The sequence below is a fragment of the Hemiscyllium ocellatum genome, chromosome 28, assembly GCF_020745735.1.
Source record: "Hemiscyllium ocellatum isolate sHemOce1 chromosome 28, sHemOce1.pat.X.cur, whole genome shotgun sequence".
Classification (NCBI taxonomy): domain Eukaryota; kingdom Metazoa; phylum Chordata; class Chondrichthyes; order Orectolobiformes; family Hemiscylliidae; genus Hemiscyllium; species Hemiscyllium ocellatum.
Window position 1 is genome coordinate 30,433,928 of NC_083428.1, and position 18,679 is coordinate 30,452,606.

General features: G+C 38.4%; 1 protein-coding gene across 1 annotated transcript in view; it reads right to left on the reverse strand.

Moving 5' to 3' along the window:
• Positions 1 to 274: 274 nt before the first annotated feature.
• Positions 275 to 18,679, reverse strand: part of lmnb2 (lamin B2) — a 33,483-nt gene continuing 15,078 nt past the window's right edge. Inside the window, exons 2-11 of the mRNA XM_060846080.1 lie at positions 16,556 to 16,712; positions 15,051 to 15,176; positions 14,453 to 14,623; positions 14,168 to 14,293; positions 11,235 to 11,455; positions 8,177 to 8,399; positions 6,260 to 6,367; positions 5,704 to 5,820; positions 4,621 to 4,710; positions 275 to 3,408 (exon numbers count right to left, since the gene is read on the reverse strand). Coding sequence (XP_060702063.1) covers positions 3,367 to 3,408; positions 4,621 to 4,710; positions 5,704 to 5,820; positions 6,260 to 6,367; positions 8,177 to 8,399; positions 11,235 to 11,455; positions 14,168 to 14,293; positions 14,453 to 14,623; positions 15,051 to 15,176; positions 16,556 to 16,712 — 1,381 coding nt within the window. The 3' untranslated portion in view covers positions 275 to 3,366. The remainder of the gene's footprint in view (positions 3,409 to 4,620; positions 4,711 to 5,703; positions 5,821 to 6,259; positions 6,368 to 8,176; positions 8,400 to 11,234; positions 11,456 to 14,167; positions 14,294 to 14,452; positions 14,624 to 15,050; positions 15,177 to 16,555; positions 16,713 to 18,679) is intronic.

Consider the following 18,679-nt stretch of genomic DNA (forward strand, 5'->3'; position numbering starts at 1 on the left):
ATGGATGAAAGTTTGAGGGGAATATGGGTAACATGCAGGCATATAGGATTAGTTCAGTTGAGCAAACTGGGTCAGCATGGACAAGTTATGCCAAAGGGCCGGTTTCCATACTGTATGGCTCTAAGAATGCAAAATCTTATTTTGAAAATAAAAAATGTTCAGTCTTGTCCTCATTGTATCATGATCACTTCTCAATCAATCATCCTGCCATAAAACATCATGGAGACGTGTTTTGAAACTCAAGACACAAACTGCTCAATAACAAAACATACAATTTCAAAATAAGCAAAATCACATTTATTGAATGCTCAAAAAAAATTCCAGTTATAAAATGCTTACAAGTTTCACACAGAACATTGTATTTTGGCATGTCATTGCCATACCAGCAAATAATCTGAGTAATGAGACTGGTTTATTTGGTGCAGAGACAACATTTTCCAATCCAAGAGTAAAATGCAAATTTAAGTTACCTTTACTCAAGTAAAAGCAAATACTTACGTTACAAGGGCAAATTGAAGGTCCACTTGCAGTAATATTCATGAGAGTGTCAATTCTATTGATTGTGTTCTAGGTGCAGCACCTTTTTCATTGAGAGTTTAGTCTATTCAGGGTACTTCATATACTAATGGCAGCAACAGTTCCTGATGTAGCTGATACTCAAGTAGATCACTAACATACAACTCAAACTAACCTAGGCCAAAAAGATACCGCACCTTCAAATCACATAATCTAGACAGTATTTTATCACAAAAAGTGAAATGATATTCTCTTTCATTGCTCAAAAATACCAACACATTAATAATTCTGATGACCAATGAATTTTTATTATAAAACAAGTAGAGTGGTCTACTTTTCTGTCAAGTGTAAAAAAAGTTTAGGCATTCCATTTGATTGTAGTTTATTTGTTTGAAAAAAAAACTTGTGCCTCTGGTAAAATTAGGATTAAATCCTTTGACTTCAATGTTGCTGGAAAGGCTATTAACCATGTCCAATTGCCCCCAAGTGACTTTTTAGAATTATAATTTTAGACCAGATAAGAGTCAAATACATTACCCAGAGTCTGGAGTGATTCCACACATACCAAACCAGACAAGTACGGCATATTTCCTAAATACTAGTCTGGCAAATTCACCACTATGCTGCTGTGCAATTTGGTGAGACAGGAAGAAATCGGAGGGGGGGAAAAAAAAAGGGCATTAAAGAAAGGAAGGAGAGGGACAGAGAAATTACAAACATTCAAATGTAAAACCTCAAAATGAATCAAACTGAATTCCATGTGTGCTTTATGGGTTTCTTTTTAATCAATGGAAAAAGTGTTTGATTTTACAAGGGAAACACCAGAAACCTTGCAACGAAGCCTTTCAAAAAAGGTTTAAGAAACCTCACAGCAATGTGCTTCATGATTTTCATCAGTATATTATACCTTGTTTAAGAAAGTGTGCACATGATTTTTTTTAAGACTATCTACTATAGTTCAAAAGTTTAATATTAAAGCATAAGGCTTTATCTAAAATTCTGTTTCTCAGGCCATAAGTTTCTCAGCAACATCAAATTTAGGGCACTTAATTCTACTTTTCACAGTCAATTCTAATATACTAAGACAACCATAAATTTATGAAAAAGCCACTAATTTTTTTAAACTAGAACTATTAGATACACGTATTTAAAGAAATTCTAATTTAATCTTAACATTCAATTTGTATTCAACCTATAAAAGTATCTGAGAAACAGAATTTAAGTTTATAAAAATGAGGGATAAGCATAAAATTTAACCATATATATGATATATTAAATCAAAGTATGTTGGATAAAACATTAGTGTGAGCATGACAACTTCCCCACCACCCCTCCATACACTAACTGTACAGGTACAGTACTTCAAATCTGTCTATTCTTAAAAAGTACAATGATGATTTTTGTAATCCCCTCCCCACAAAAAGTACATAACTGAAAACTCATGGGACAAATGACACCAAGAGGAATATTCAAGGGTTAACTGCAAATTGGCTTCCACTATGTTATTGCTTAGAAGTTAAGTAGTCACATTCCTTGAAAACTTTGCTTCCTGTGAAATAAACACTTTGCTTTGTACAAGATTGCGCTACTTTTTAAAATACTTTAGTTTTACAGCATTTTTTGATCTTGAATAGTGCCAAAATTTATGATTTTGCTGTTATTTATTACATTGGATACTGGCTATAATGATTTATTAAACATGAGTTTTCAGATTAAGATGGTTTCTGAACTACTAAACTATCTTGTCAAATTAAGCTCAATATCTGTCCCTGTGCTGAGAAACATTTTTCACTCAATTTTCAGTTAGAAGGCAATCTAATAAGCTACTAAAGAAGCAAGCTAATACAAAATTGTCAGTTAAGTACTAACCAGCCATCAAGCAATTAAAAAAAGCTTCCATAAGCCACCATCCAAATATTAATACACCAGCCAGTAAAAGTACCCAAATGACTTTTAAAACAAAGGATTCAAATAATTAGACACTTAAAAGAAATAACTTCAATGACACTAACAAGTTTCAGGCTTTGCTATGAAAATGAGAGCAATGCAGCACTTAAGATTAAAAACAAAACTTTTGGTGTATTCTGCTGTTTTTCATGCAACACTTACATTTCCATTTAATAAATGCACATGATCACACAATTCATCCAATTAAATCATCATCATCATCATCATCTCGGCTCATTTCTAGATCAGTGACTATTCAGGCATTTCAGCAGTTCACATTCCATATTATAACTTCTTATGGATTACATATACCAGTTTCAGTGTGGCAGTATTTGTACAGAATAGCCAAATAAATGGGCAGGATCACAGTAGAAATCTTTTTTGCATGATTTCTGTAAAACACCTGAGAATTCTGCAGTGGAGTACAGAATACTCCACCTACAGCTTTGAAGGAGTTTCAAACTCCTAATGTTAAATTTTGTCTGGGTATTAGGCTAGCACCAATTTGGTGGAGTTTTTACAACCCTTTGGGTTTGAAAAACTGCAGAATAACCAAATTCTGATTAATACACACAGTCTGTGATGCAGTTCCATGGCTAAATCCCAGATGTATGAACCCATACCTGTACACAAGGTCACATGACTAAAAAATCCACCTCCTTCCCACCCCCATGTAAAATTTTAGTTACCTGTTTTTAAACATATTTGAAGAAGTGTTTTGCCAAAAAAATCTTAAAAATACCCCTTCAGAACTCAGGTTTTACAAATTAAAACAAAACAGTCATAAAAGTACTAAACTAGAATGGTTCTGAAACATTAAAGAAAAACAGTGTACAAAAATATTTCTCAGTGGCTCTGGATAAAAGGGAGTTGTTTTCTCCTGAAATGAACAGTAAATTTTGATCACATGACTGCACATTGCCGGGAAGTGGTCCTTGGGTCACCCTAAAATAAAAAGAAATGTTGAAAAAAACATTATAATAAATCGTAACTGAAATAAGTTTATATTTTAGCTCCCACATCTACTCAAACCAGTGAGTAAAATATAAATTTGTATTCATGCCATATTAAGTTCCAATCCAAATCTACATGGTTGGTAGTGAGATAGGCAAATCACACTACACACGAGAGATTGAAATTCTGCATGGAAAACCAGGACACATGGTAGCTATTGAGTGGAGGTGGTCATGAAAGCATACAGTTCAGAAAAATATTTCTGAACATGTTCGGTTAAAAAATGTTACTTAATAGATAATTTAAAAATATTGCAGATTCTGGAAAGCCAAATTAAAAAAGAAACTGGAACTTCAGAAAATCAAGCAGATATGAACAGTAATTTGGTCTAAGTGTTTTTGATTTTAAGCAGTCAATAACAAAATAATTAAAGTGTTACCTATTTTCAAAAGGAAATTGAAATATACTGGTCAATAAGAGCTGGGCAAGTAGATGTGTGGGTCACTCATTCTAACCCCAAACCTTATGTTTCAGGGTTCACATTTAAAGTTTAATGGGGTAGGTTTTCTGCTAGGTGATAATTACGCCAGCACAGATAGAAGTTGCACGTGGGGAGGCTCTAGAATCACTTCTTAGACTTGAGAGGTTGCCTTAGAAATTGAATTTTCCTCTGTGCAATTCTTCTAGAGATCACATACTTGTCTCACACACCCTGAGCCACACCACTTCCAACCACTTATACAATACCTCAAAGAGCCAACACTGCACCCAAATCTCCAGTCTGCCTCAATCTGCCATAATAAAAACAAAAAAAAACACTTACCTGGCCACCTTCAATCTCTCCAACTTGACACACTAGAATCAACACATTACATTATATACACACCCTTTGAGAGCATGATCTTTAACTTTCAGAATATTTCAGCTTGATTGCTATGTAAAGGGGTTGTGTTTTTTTCTTTCTGACGACCAATGTACGCTATAAGAGATAGTGTCAGAATGGAAGCATGGCCCTGCATTTCTGAAGGAAACTGGAGCTCAAATGTCCTCAGAAATGCAGAAATTCCTTCTGTTAAAATGGTGTGGATCACAGATTGGTCCAGATTTCTCAGAGAGTGGGTATGTTTCAAACTGATGATGATCTCTTTCGAACCCAAGGGCTGTCAGCAATTTCTTTTTAAAAACAAAAAGTTTTCACTTTACCTGCTGATGGAAAAGATCTTCCTCTCCAAATTCAGCTTCTTCCTCCACATCTTCATGGTAAGTTTTTCGGAGATTTCTTACTGCAACATCCTGTGCAAGGAGGAAATTCAAGTTGGGTGACTAAAGCTTTAAGTAACTCACCATTAATCTAGAATTATGTGTTTTTCTTTAAAAGTGCATTTTGTTCAGAAAAAATCTGCATTAAATAGATGCCAAAAAAAAAGTTATTTCATTAGCAACTGCACCAACATTACTGTTAACTTGACTGAAGAGTTAACAAGAACTCCAATGTATTTATTGCCTGGTGTGCAAAATGCTCATTACAGGAAATGGATGTAATTGCAATCAAAATATTTTGTGGTTATGCATAAAAACTGGGATTTAAAAACCAACCACATGGTGACTGACTACAGTAATATTGAGATAAACAGAAATGACATATCCAAAGTGGACCTTTATTCAAAGAGATGACATTTCATATTTAAGACCCATCAGAAATTAACTAAAGTTAGCAGTGCTAAAATGAAATTCATTTGAGCATTCCAAAAGAGACCAAAATGGAAGGGAGAAAAAAAGAGAGAAGTTCAAAGTTCATGAATTAGATGTTGCAGCCCATTGATGGTCATTCATCAATGCAGAAGGTTCTTGGTCTTCAGTGGAAAAAAAATGCTACTGTACTCCTTCAAACATAAATTAAAAAAGTGTCAGGAATGTGGCTATTCACCAAATAATGCATTGATCAGTTCCAATCAAAATAACTACTTAGATAATGATAAGACCATACCTGGGAACAACCACACCTTGACAGGGACAACATACACAGGAGAAACAATATCTTGGAGAAGTTGCTAATTTGAACAGTGCATATAATGAATACCAAAAATTTCATGGAGACAGAACTGGGCAATGCTGCAGAGGTTAAGTGAATTGTCTTTACCATGCAAGGGAAATAAGATCTGAAGTTCATTTCATATTCATGCTACAAATTTAAGCAAACAAGAACACATTTTCATAAATGTGATAAAATTTATGCACGTGAAAATTCAGAATTTAACACCAGTAGAAAATGTCTATCAATTATACCTCTCCGTCAGAGTTGACAAGGACAGTCTTAATCTCATCACCAGTGCCCCAGCTATGATTCTTCCACAGAAGGTCAGTAGGAGGACTATGGGCTTTACCAGCATCTGCACTCCATATCTAGACAAGACAAAAGTTAACACGTTTTGGACAATGGCAAACTGTTGCAAAAAAGTTTTTTCCTTCGAACTAAGGGACTGAATCACTTTAGTGAAGCAAACAAGGTCATGATGTTTTAATTGTCCCTTTATATTGGAAAGGTACCCTGAAATTAATCACACCTACTTTGTGATTCTTTCATCAAGTCACTTCCCAAACAGCAACATTTAGTCAAACATGCAATTTATCTCCCCCAACAACACTTTTCCACAACTGCTGAAATATTTGCAAAGAATGCTAGCCCCATATCCATTGTTTTACATACATTCCAGTATTTATCTCTCCTGCAGGTACACTACCATTTTAGTATTGTTCGTCTCAGTATTATAGTGCCAATCCAATTTCTGACAAGTAATTCTGCATACTTAAAAATGTTTTATACTACAAATGTGCAACTCACTTTGACTTCCTGACCAGCCTTTAGAGTGTACTTGGGAGTGAACTTGTAGACCATTTCCTCCCCATCTCCAATTTGCCTCTTCAGTCTCCAGCCACCAAGTGGTTGATCCTGTATGTAAGAGTAGCAGTGAATTAGTTATTATACCCAGTATAAAGTCTTTCCCACTTAGGATGGCGTAGTGCAACAGAGGAGAGCATCCCGAGAGTGCAGACAGGAATTTGTCTCCACAATGATAGCAACATTAGAAACAGCCATTATAAAGTCGTGGACAGGTGCACCTACAAACAGGTAGACTGGAGAAGATAGGAGACATTTTCCATCTTGTTGGTCCCCTCCTGTTGTCACAGGTTCAGTTGATTAGCTTGATCCTCTAGGACTTGGTCAGTTGTGGTGTTGTAATGTGTGAATACTGAATGTCCTCTACAGTCCTTGCATCCTCTGTGCTTTTAAATGGTGTACATAGAGTACTTTTCCTCAAATGAGCCATGGAGGTGCAATAAGTAATAGTCAAGAGATTTCCTTGATCAAGTTTGAGCTGATGCCATGAAACATAATGGAAGTCTGGAGTCAATGCTGAAGATGCTGGTGAAAACTCCATCCCCACTGTATGTTGTCCTGCCATCTCTGGTAGGTTTGTCCTGCTAATGGGAAAGGACATACCCAGGGACAGTGACAGTGGGAGTATGGATCAGACAGACATACACACACCAAGTGGTATTTTACACACAGAATAAAGATGCTGCTTTATTAGTCTGTGGGTCAGCTCTAATTCTGGCACAAGGCCTCAGAGACTAACAAGGAAGTCTTTGTCAGCATGGCTGGGGTCTATTGTAGTATCTGGTACTAAGATTAGTGTCAGAGTGTTCAACTAGTTTAAAACTGTTTTCAGGAGTCTTGTAGCAGATGGACTGACAACTGGAGTGGCTTGCAATGGAGAGCAATTAGGATCCAACTACATTGTTGTAGGTTCACATATTAGTCAGACCATGCAAAAGTCATATCTCTGATCTCTAAAAAGGAAACAGATTCAGTTTTTTGAAACAGTAATTGTTACATGATCATCAGACTAGCTTTTAATGTGAGATTTTTATTCAGTTTAAATATCACCATCTCACCACCACGTCTCAAAAACGTTAGTCCGTGACTCTGGAATACTAGGCCAGTGACATTACCACTAAAAGAAACTGCATCGAATTCTTAATTTAGAGTTAGAGACGTACAGCACAGAAATAGACCCTTTGGTCCAACTCACCCATGCCTAACCAGATAACCAGCACTTGGTTTATATCCCTCTAAACCCCTTCCTATTCACATACCCATCCAGGTGCTTTTTAAAAATGTTGTAATTATCCCAGCCTCCACCACTTTCTCTGGCAGCTCATTCAATACACACACCACCGTCTGAAACTGGTGCCTCTTACATCCCTTTAAATCTTTCTCTCTCACCCGAAACCTATGCCCTCTAGTTCTGGACTCTCCCACGCCAGGGAAAATACCTTGCCTAATTACCCTATTCACGTGCCTCAATTTTATAGACCTCCTTAAGGTCACCCCTCAGCCCCAAACGCTCAAGGAAAACAACTCCAGCCTCTCCCTATAGCTCAAATCCTCCAACATCCTTCTAAGTCTTTTCTGAACCCTTTCCAAGTTTCACAACATCCTTTCAATAGGAGGGTCACCAGAATTGCACACAGTATTCCAAAAGTGGCCTAACCACTGTCATGTACCTGGGAAGGTGAGTAACATTTTGAACCACTGAGGAGCACTGTTTTTCACAGCACCTAGGAGAATCTAAGAATCCAAATGCTACCAGGGTCAATTGCAAGTCTACAACAACACATCACAAGTCAACACATTAGTGTTTTTATATATAAAAAAAGATAAAACAGAAGATTTCACGCTTCTCTTGGAACTGACCTTCTCAGATTTATTACTGAGACAAACAAATTTTCCCTCAAGATCAGTTGGCTCAATACTTATCAAGCCACTGCTGGAATGAGTCTGCTGTATACGACTGCTACTTTCCCGAGGTTCTTCTATTTCTACACGCTTGCGCTTGGCTCGGGATGTGTGAACAGCACTGCTAGATGTAGCACGGGACACTGTGACTCGAGAGGAAGGACTTGGAGACAGCTTCAATCTGAAAATGAAAACAGAAAAATGGCTTTGATTCATTCATCTTCCTCAGACTGACATTCATACAAGCTCAGGCCTGACCCCCATTATTTGCATCTCAATTTGGGCCAAGTGTGCACACTCTCGTTTTTTAAAAATGGCATAATAAAAGTCAAATGTCTCGCCACTCAAACTATCGCTACTCTACCTTCTATTATCAAGCCACAACAGCAAAATTTAGCATGACACCTCGCCCGCTTTGTGGGCGGCACAGTGGTTAGCACTGCTGCCTCACAGCACCTGTAGACCCGGGTTCAATTCCCGACTCAGGCGACTGACTGTGTGGAGTTTGCACGTTCTCCCCGTGTCTGCGTGGGTTTCCTCCGGGTGCTCCGGTTTCCTCCCACAGTCACAAAGATGTGCGGGTCAGGTGAATTGGCCATGCTAAATTGCCCGTAGTGTTAGGCAAGGGGTAAATGTAGGGGAATGGGTGGGTTGCGCTTCGGCGGGTCGGTGTGGACTTGTTGGGCCGAAGGGCCTGTTTCCACACTAAGTCTAATCTAATCTAATCAAAAGGCTTAAAGTACTTTGCACTGAGAACCAGGAGAGAAAGCTAGGAAATAGAGAAAAAAAAAAGTGTGTTAAATAGGCAGAGCTAAAAGCATTGTAAACAAGTTAATATTGGGATACACAAAACAAAAAAGGCCAGAGCAGGGAAAATAATGGAATCCCAAATATTGTTGGTTTAAGATTAGATTTCTATCTGATGGAGAGATCAAAGAAGTCTGAACACAGGATTAAAATTAAAATTTCATCTTGGAACTAATGAACATAGTCTGCAAGTACATGGTTGCCTTGTAGTGATGCAGTTTTGGGTTCAAGTGGATTGCAAACATGTTTCAACCAGAGACAATAGTTGAGCGCACACACACAGTTTTAAAAAAAAAAGAATGGCTTCAGTTATCTCAAATGCTTAAGAGCAAGAGTTACAAGTCCTCCAGGATTGAATTTTTAAAAATTGATAAACATAAAACAGTGGAAGAATTAGAAAGGCAGACATTCAAAAAAAGAGGCAAGACCAGGTACCTATGTTCACAAAGAACCTAGCTCCACAGGTCGTGGCTAAATACAGATTTTGGGGGTGGGGGGGGGGGGGGGGGGGGGGGGGGGGGGGCAGGGTTCAAAATGATAGAGAAGCCATTTGTAGAGGTGCTCTGACTGCTGTTGGGGAGTTTAAAAGGAGGTAATTTTTTTTTTAAAAAAACTATACAACACTTTCTACGTCCTATGAAAAAGATGGGAATCAAGCAGGGGCTTAAGTCAAACAGAATGTGGAGTAGTTGTGCACATTGACAATTAGATACACATGTTTATTATTTGGGAAATGAAGTGTACTACAGAACAATGAGAGAGGGGAGAGAATATAGATGAGTTGCTAGCATGTTCAGGACGATAGAGAGAGAGTTTAGAGACATCAGTGACAAGGTGCATGTGTTCATGACAAGGAGTGAAGATTTTTACAAAAATGATAATGACAGTTTTGACAGTTAATTAATAACCAATGGTCCACACTATACATCAGTGTTTCTACTAATTCAATATTTCAAATCAGCTTCTGGTGACATGAGCAACCAAAATCAGTCAGTCAAAGGACATCTGTCAGGAATATACATTACTCTTTAAAAAGAAGGCTACACTGTTCACCATCTTACTATGAGGACTTCATTTAAGAAGTTGGGCTATGGATTGTATGCATGGTATTCCAAACCAGGCCACCTACTCCATCAATTAGCTAAATTACTGCATCACTGATATGAACATGACTAAAATTGCACTATGGTCACTCAACCACAACTCCTTCATAAAACTAACTATTCCATGCCCCTCACTACTCATCTAGTCCCTTCCTTAATCTGCACCAACTATTCATCTTTACCAATTCCAATTTCTACTGTACCATTGACACTTCTTAGAGCAGAAAGGACACTCATTACAAACATTTTCATACCCACATCCTTTAAAATGTCAGCATTACCAGTAGCATTGATCACTGATCAGGTCAAATTCAATCCCTCTGATCCTCAAGATTTATTACCTAGGATTCCTGAGAGAAAGAATGCCCTGTTCTTGAAAAGGAAATGATAAAACCTTTTCAATCCATCAGGGTTCAGTATTGACCTTGCTCATGTTACCCAACTCATTTAGCCTAATCTGCTGGACCAGCCAAGGACATAACATTCCTCTCCAACTGTTTTAGGAATATGGACAGTTCCCTTTTGTCAGCATAATAATCATAGCACTTTAAAAAAAAATCAATTTAGGATAACATCCATTTTCTCACTGCACCTCAAGTCCTTGGAATTTGTTTCCTTCGCCTGAAGGAGTGCTTCCTCTACTATCACTCAAATCACATGCTGAAATTCCTTCCAATCACCTCTCCCTCCACGGTCAATGCTGGATTTTAGGAGACCAGCTTCCTAATAAATTCTTTGGCTGAGTGTCTATTCCACTTACACCAGAAAATCAAAAAATCCAATGGATTAAAATTGCGAAGTTTTTTAGTTCAAGAAAAACAAAAAAAGGGTAAATGCTTCAGAGGTTCTCCCTGCTGCTTAAAGTCAGTGACTTTATGTCCAGATTTAGGGGGTGGTTGAAGCTAAATCTCAAAAACAAGGTATTAGGAAAAATGTAACTTATTTCACAGTATTTACTAATATAATGTATGTAAAATATTCACACCTTTTTATTCTTAGTCTCAACTTTGATTTATTTCAACTCCAATATAAAAAATGTTTGGCTTAAAAGAAAAAAAAATCAAACCTTTACCACCATACTTCAGTTAGATCATAGCTACAATTACCTCTCTTCCTCGCCTTCCAGGAGTTTACGGTAGGCTTGAATTTCCATGTCAAGTGCCAGTTTGACATCAAGGAGGTCTTCATATTCCTGCAATTGCACCTCCATAGTATCCCTCAGCTCAGCCATTTCTCGGTCTCTTGCCTCCAACATCTTACGATATTTATCACGATCATTAGCGAGCATCTCTTCCAACTCCCTAATTCGAGCCTCAGAAGCAGCAGACTATGAAAAAGTTTTATTGAAAAACAATTAGACTAGAATAATTTGCCATTAACACAAATGTAAGAGATGTCCCTCAATATCCAAAATTGAGTTTCAATGAAAAGCTCCCAAAAACAACAGTCTGTGGTATTTAATTACCATACAATGACCACTTGCAACAGCATTAGGTGTAGCATTTAGAAGGTCAGCAGGATTACATTATTCAAAGTTTGGGAGAAGATTTGTAGCTCGGGTGCTCGTTGTTGTGGTTCTGTTCGCCGAGCTGGGAGCTTGTGTTGCAAATGTTTCGTCCCCTTTCTAGGTGACATCCTCAGTGCTTGGGAGCCTCCTGTGAAGCACTTCTGTGATGTTTCCTCCAGCATTTATAGTGGCTTGTCTCTGCCGCTTCCGGTTGTCCGTTCTTGCTGTCCGCTGCAGTGGCTGGTATATTGGGTCCAGGTCGATGTGTTTGTTGATAGAATCTGTGGATGAGTGCCATGCCTCTAGGAATTCCCTGGTTGTTCTCTGTTTGGCTTGCCCTATAATAGTAGTGTTGTCCCAGTCGAATTCATGTCACTTGTCATCTGCGTGTGTGGCTACTAAGGATAGTGACGTTTCGTGGCTAGTTGGTGTTCATGGATGTGGATCATTAGCTGTCTTCCTGTTTGTCCTATGTAGTGTTTTGTGCAGTCCTTGCATGGGATTTTGTACACTACATTACCCAGCATGAGCAAAAGCATCGGGTCCTTCGTTCTGGTGAGTTGTTGTCTGAGAGTGGCTGTTGGTTTGTGTGCTGTTATGAGTCCTAGTGGTCGCAGCAGTCTGGCTGTCAGTTCGGAAATGCTCCTGACGTATGGGACTGTGGCTAGTCCTTTGGGTTGCGGCATGTCCTCGTTCCACTGTCTTTCCCTTAGGCATCTGTTGATGAAATTGCGCGGGTATCCGTTTTTGGTGAATACCTTGTATAGGTGTTCTCCCTCTTTTTGCAGTTCTGGTGTGCTGCAGTGTGTTGTGGCCCTTTTGAATAATGTCCTGATGCAACTTCGTTTGTGTGTTGGGGTGGTTGCTTTCATAGTTCAGGACTTGGTCTGTGTGTGTGGCTTTCCTGTATACCAGCTATCCTTTGTAGCCACACACGCAGATGACAAGTGACATGAATTCGACTGGGACAACACTACTATTATAGGGCAAGCCAAACAGAGAACAACCAAGGAATTCCTAGAGGCATGGCACTCATCCACAGAGTCTATCAACAAACACATCGACCTGGACCCAATATACCAGCCACTACAGTGGACAGCAAGAACGGACAACCGGAAGCGGCAGAGACAAGCCACTATAAATGCCAGAGGAAACATTACAGAAGCGCTTCACAGGAGGCTCCCAAGCACTGAGGATGTCACCTAGAAAGGGGACGAAACATTTGCAACACAAACTCCCAGCTCGGCGAACAGAACCACAACAGGATTACATATGTTTTAAAAGTGAGCTTGTGTAGGAAAATTGCCAATAGGGCAGCACAACATACTTTGTAGCAAGGTTTAGTCCGATTAAATTCAGATTGCTGAATTCTAAACAAATATAAAAATGCTAAAGCTCAGTGTTTCAACAGAAACAAAAACTAGCATTAGGCCATTAATATCTCTCTCTGTATACAAGTTATGATTCTGGAACCAGCAATCCATACGACACAATTTTAACAATTCAAAAACAATTAGTTAATTTACAAACACTAGTTCACAAAGCCAATACCAAAATAACACCTCACAATCCTAAAAGGGGCAATTATGAAAAAGTGAACAGCTATTTGAGAAAAGAAGAGAACCTGGCACTCTCTCCAGGTTGGTATATACAAAATGCCAATCCTACACTATTCTTGACAATGTTTTGAATAGAGTCAGAGTCAAAGATGTACAGCATGGAAACAAACCCTTCGGACCAACTTGCTCATGCTGATCAATCTAGTCCCATTTGCCAGCACTTGGCCCATATCCCTCTAAACTTTTCCTATTCACGTAAAAGGAATCTGGATGGGCACATGCTGTAAATGTACCAGCTTCTACCACCTCCTCTGGCAGCTCATGCCACACACACACACACACCACCCTGTGTGTGAAAGAGTTGCTTCTTAGGCCCCTTTCAAAATTTTCCCCCTCTTGATTTATACACCTCTATAAAGGTCACCCCTCAGCCTTTGACGCTCCAGGGGAAAAAAAAAAGAGTTCTGGCCTATCCATTCTCTCCCCATAGCTCAAATCATCCAACACTTGGCAACATCTTTGTAAATCTCTTCTGAACCCTTTCAAGTTTCACGACATCTTTCCTGTAGGAGGAAGACCAGAATTGCACACAATACTCCACACAACAAAAAAGTGTCCTGTACAACCTCAACATGACCTCCCAACTCTTACAGTCAATGCTCTGACCAACAAAAAAAAAAGCATACCGAACGCTTTCTTCACTATCCTATCTACCTGCGACTCCAGTTTCAGAGTACTATGAACCTGCACTCCAAGGTCTCTTTATTCAGCAACACTCCCCCAGGAACTTACTATTAAGTGTACAAGAACTGCCTGGATTTGCCTTTCCAAAATGCAGTATCTCACATTTGGCAAGAGTCGATCTTAAAGCTGACTTGTAAGTGCAACCTTGTGAATAGTGCACAAAAAAAACTTGACCAAACTCCTTTTAAAAATCCAAACTATACCATATGCGTTATTGTTAATTGCTTACCTGCTTCTGCAGGGTTCCAAGTTGGTAGTTAAGACTCTCAATTCGGAGGTATGCCTCCTGCAGTTCTTCCCTTGCTGTGCCCATTGCTTTGTCATTTCTATCATATGCTATTTTAGCATTTTCCAGCTATTAAAAGTTTAAAATATGCAAAGTCAAATCAAAAGAATCAAACTGGAACTGACTTTCACAAATCTATTGGCTAATCAAAAATACAACAGATCAAAGTAAGATTCAAGAGATTAAAAAATGTTAGCTACATTACCAGATTGGAGTAAGCATAGTTACCTTGGCTTGGAAAGTTTGTTCCAAGTCTTCCTTGTATTGTCTCACTTGATCCTCATGCTGTTTTCGAAGTTCTTGAAGGGCCTCTGCCAATTTGGATTCATAGTCAACCTTTCGTGCAGAGTCAACCTCAACTACACGCCGATCCTGTCTCTTCTTAGTTTCACGCACTTCCTATATTAAGATATGCTCATTAGGTTTGTATTAAAATTTGTGCAATATTTGAAATGAAAGATTACAGATAGATCAAACAGGAATTCTATTTTTAAAACGAGCATTATAAATTGTGTATTTGTTGCAGGGGGTTTGGAGCTTAATAAACCTGAATCCATAATAAATTAGTTATTCACAGGACAGACCAGCAATTTTAAAAACAAAAACTTTCCAAATTTACTGAAGTAAAATAAAAGTTTAAAAATGCATAAAAAGCGAGTTTTCACAAATGCAAATACTTCCTGATGTATCCAGATTAACCTGTGCTCCAAAAACAGGGCCAAATCATAAAAAAGGTATAAATAATATTTACGTGGACATTTAAATAAAAAATTAAAAGCAATAGTCAGTGACTAGCAAAGTTTTTTTTGACAGCTTATATTCATACCTCTTCAAACACACTTTTTCTGAATGCCAGTTCCTCTGTCAAGCTTTGACACTGATTCTCCAGGTCAACTCGCATTAGCGTCTCCCCTTCCAACTGCTTTTTGGCAGCAGCCAGAGAATTTTCAGCCTATGAAGTTAGTTACAAAAATTAATCTTTATTCAGTCAAAACAGTAAAGAGAGTGTACAAAACAGCAAGAGTCAAAAGGTTCATGGCATGCTTCCTCAATCCCTTACCATATATACACACAAAGTTGTCCACAGTACGATTCTGAATTTGAGTTAGGCATTTCAGATCAAAAGACAAATCTACAATTGCACTCCTGGGATAGTGTGACAATGCTGTGGCTTTAAGAAGCTGTTTTGTCCTGGCTTTTTTTTTTAAATAAAAGGCTTTAAGACAGAGGTGACAAACTATCTAGTTGGAAAGCCAGTAAACAGCATGTGGCTGCGGAGATTCTTAAAAGAGAAGTTGGAACAATAGAAGCAGCCTGGATAGGTACTACTAGTGGTCAGAGCAGATTCCCAATTTTTTTTTACTTTTAAAGATTCAGCATCAGTTGCTGTTGGGAGTCTTAACCAGGTTGGAAGCAGCAGTAAAGATCTCCTGGCTGTTGTGTTTTCAGTTGATATTTTTCCCTGTGCTGCTGGGTTGTATAGATGAGAAAATCTGATTTCTGCATCTATCTTTTTGCTAAGGGGTGTGTTTATGAGACATTTTGGAATAGTTATTGTAGTTACTGTATCCATTTGGTTAATACAGTTAATAGTCCAATAGAGTTAAATTATTCTAATAGTCCTCTTGCTTTTGTTTTATTTTAACTGGAGGGTGTTTAAATAAATGGTGTTGCTTAACGTTGTGTGGTTTCAGCAATTCAACTACATTTGGAATTCAGCACCTTATATTTTGTATTTAAAAATCAGAAAAAATGTCAAGGTTACCTTCTTCAAATATTTTGGAAGGGGTCTGATCTGGTCTGTAACAATAGAAACAAAAACCTACAAATTTCTAAACTTACTCAACCATCTAGGGAACCTTAGTGGAAGGCTGGTAAGATGAGAATTGGATGGAGTTCATCTGTAATTTTTTAAAAATATTAAAAAAGTTCAATGTTGAAAATTGTAACTTGAGTAAGCTAATAGAGACTAGTTACAGATGAACATACATTGTATGTATACTTCAACTCGCAACAGCAAAAGTTAGTTGTGCTTGGGCTCATCAAAACTTAATTTATCAGACAGTTGGTTAACAAAAATAAGTGTTTCTATTAAAGACAAGGAAGGTATGCAAAATTAATAGCAAGCAGCCAATCTTGCCTTGACACAGCACACTTCTAAAGCCTGTTGAAGTTCAATATTTAAAACACCTTTTACAATTGAAGGAAATACAGATACACAGTCTCTTATTCTATGACTCAGCATTTTCAAAAGAAAGATAACCAACATCCCATGCCAGCCTTTTTCCCCTCACTGAGGAACTCTCCCACCACATTATTTCACTAAAGTACCTTAACAAGCTGTGAGCGTAAATCAGCCAGCTCAGCTTCCATACGTTGGTTTTCACTGAGAGCAGTGTTAAGAGCAGCTTCATTTTTATGATAGGTTAATTCAAAATCTTTCAGCCGAGCTTGTGCTGTTATCAGATCATTATCTTTCTTCTTGTAACTGCAAGAACAAAATACAATGAGGAGGTGTCAATAATATTGTAAAGCAAAACTAGTCGATGTTTCATTATTTCTCTGAACATTTTTTTTGAAAAAAAGCAAAATTACAAGCCAAAGCACAGGGATCAATCTACCAAACATCTTCAGCAGAGTTGAAAAATTGCACAGGAAACCCCTACATAGCACGTTTGTAGAGGGAATTAAATGTTGTACTGAAGAAATTAAGTGTGAAGTCCTGGAGCATCTCAATAATTTTTGCAAGTTAGGTGAGCGGGAGACAAAATGCAGGCCAGCATTCAAACAGCTGACTCTTCAGGATGGTCAGTCTCTCAGTTGACATACATACTACATCTACAAACCACCTTATAGAACACAGAAAAATATAGCATAGAACAGGCCCTTTGGCCCATGATGTTGTGTCGAGGTTTAATCCCAAATGTGAAATATATTAACTTAGCCTGCGCACCCCTCAACTCACTGCTATCGATGCGCATGTCCAGCAGTCGCTTAAAATGTCCCCAATGACTCTGCTTCCACCACCACAGCTGGCAACACATTCCATGCTTTCACAACTGTATAAAGAACCTATCTCAGACGTCTCCTTTATATCCTCCTCCTAATATCTTCAAACTATGACTCCTTGTACCAGTCACCTGCTCTGGGGAAAATGTCTCTGGCTATTGACCATCTTGTATACCTCGATCAGGTCTCCTCTCTTCCTCCTCTCCAGAGGGAAAAAAGTCTGAACTTATTCAACTTTCATCATAAGGCAAGCCCTCCATTCCAGGCAGCATCCTGGTAAACTTATCTTTAAGATCCATCGCAGAATATGGAGTCATCCAGTTTACATTGGAATTCTCATGCTAGCCTACAATAGCAAAGTCAGAAGAACCTCACTTGATTACTTGGCTATATCCTGCTCCTTTGTTCTCAAAATGCGTCACACAGTTATTAGTGACTGTGGCTCTAATCATCATTTAAAATATACCTTCAACATGAAGGAGGTTTCTATAACAGCTGGGCTGTATTCTTGCTTTTAGGAATTGCCCTGATAGATATTTTTGGGTTATCAATAGTTAGTCTTTAAAAGTTCCTAAAAATCATTAGCTGGAACTTGATCTTGGTGTCTGCAGAGAAAAGTCAGCTGATGCTCAAGGTCAATGTCATGGAATGCAAAGCAGTTCTCTAATTCAAACAATTCTGAAAATCTAGCTTGTCCTACCAACTAGCCACGAAACGACGCGACCAGCTATCCTTAGTAGCCACACGCAGATGACAAGTAGCACGAGTTCGACTGGGACAACACTACTATTATAGGACAAGCCAAACAGAACAGCCAGGGAATTCCTAGAGGCATGGCACTCATCCACAGATTCAATCAATAAGCACATCGACCACTGCAACGGACAGCTGGAACTGACAACCAGAAGCAGCAGAGACAAACCACTACAAATGCTGGAGGAAACATCACAGAAGCGCTTCACAAGAGGCTCCCAAGCACTGAGGATGTCATCTAGACAGGGGACGAAACATCTGCAACACAAATTCCCAGCTCGGCGAACAGAACCACAACGATGTTAATTCCAATTGGTCGAAAGTAGCATATTTCAAGCAAGGCCTTGCAATATTGGCCCATCCAAAAGAAACAAAAAAGACGACAAAAATGATTTCAGAGCTATCATATTAAAACATGCTACAGTAAGTTGTATTGGTAAAAAAAACTACCAAAACAGTTCAGATTGCATAGTAATCATCAATAATCACTATAAATCCATTTGCTACAATCCAGATGGCTTCTTGGTCATATTGCTGGCCATCTATAGAGAAATATTTGCACAGCAACCTCAAAATGTCATTATAGAAATATTTAGTTCCAAGATGACATGACTAATGTTGAAAGACTGCCTGTCCATCACTACATAGAGTGTAGCAGTTGTTGTATACGAGAGGTTAGAAAGCTGTTAGTGG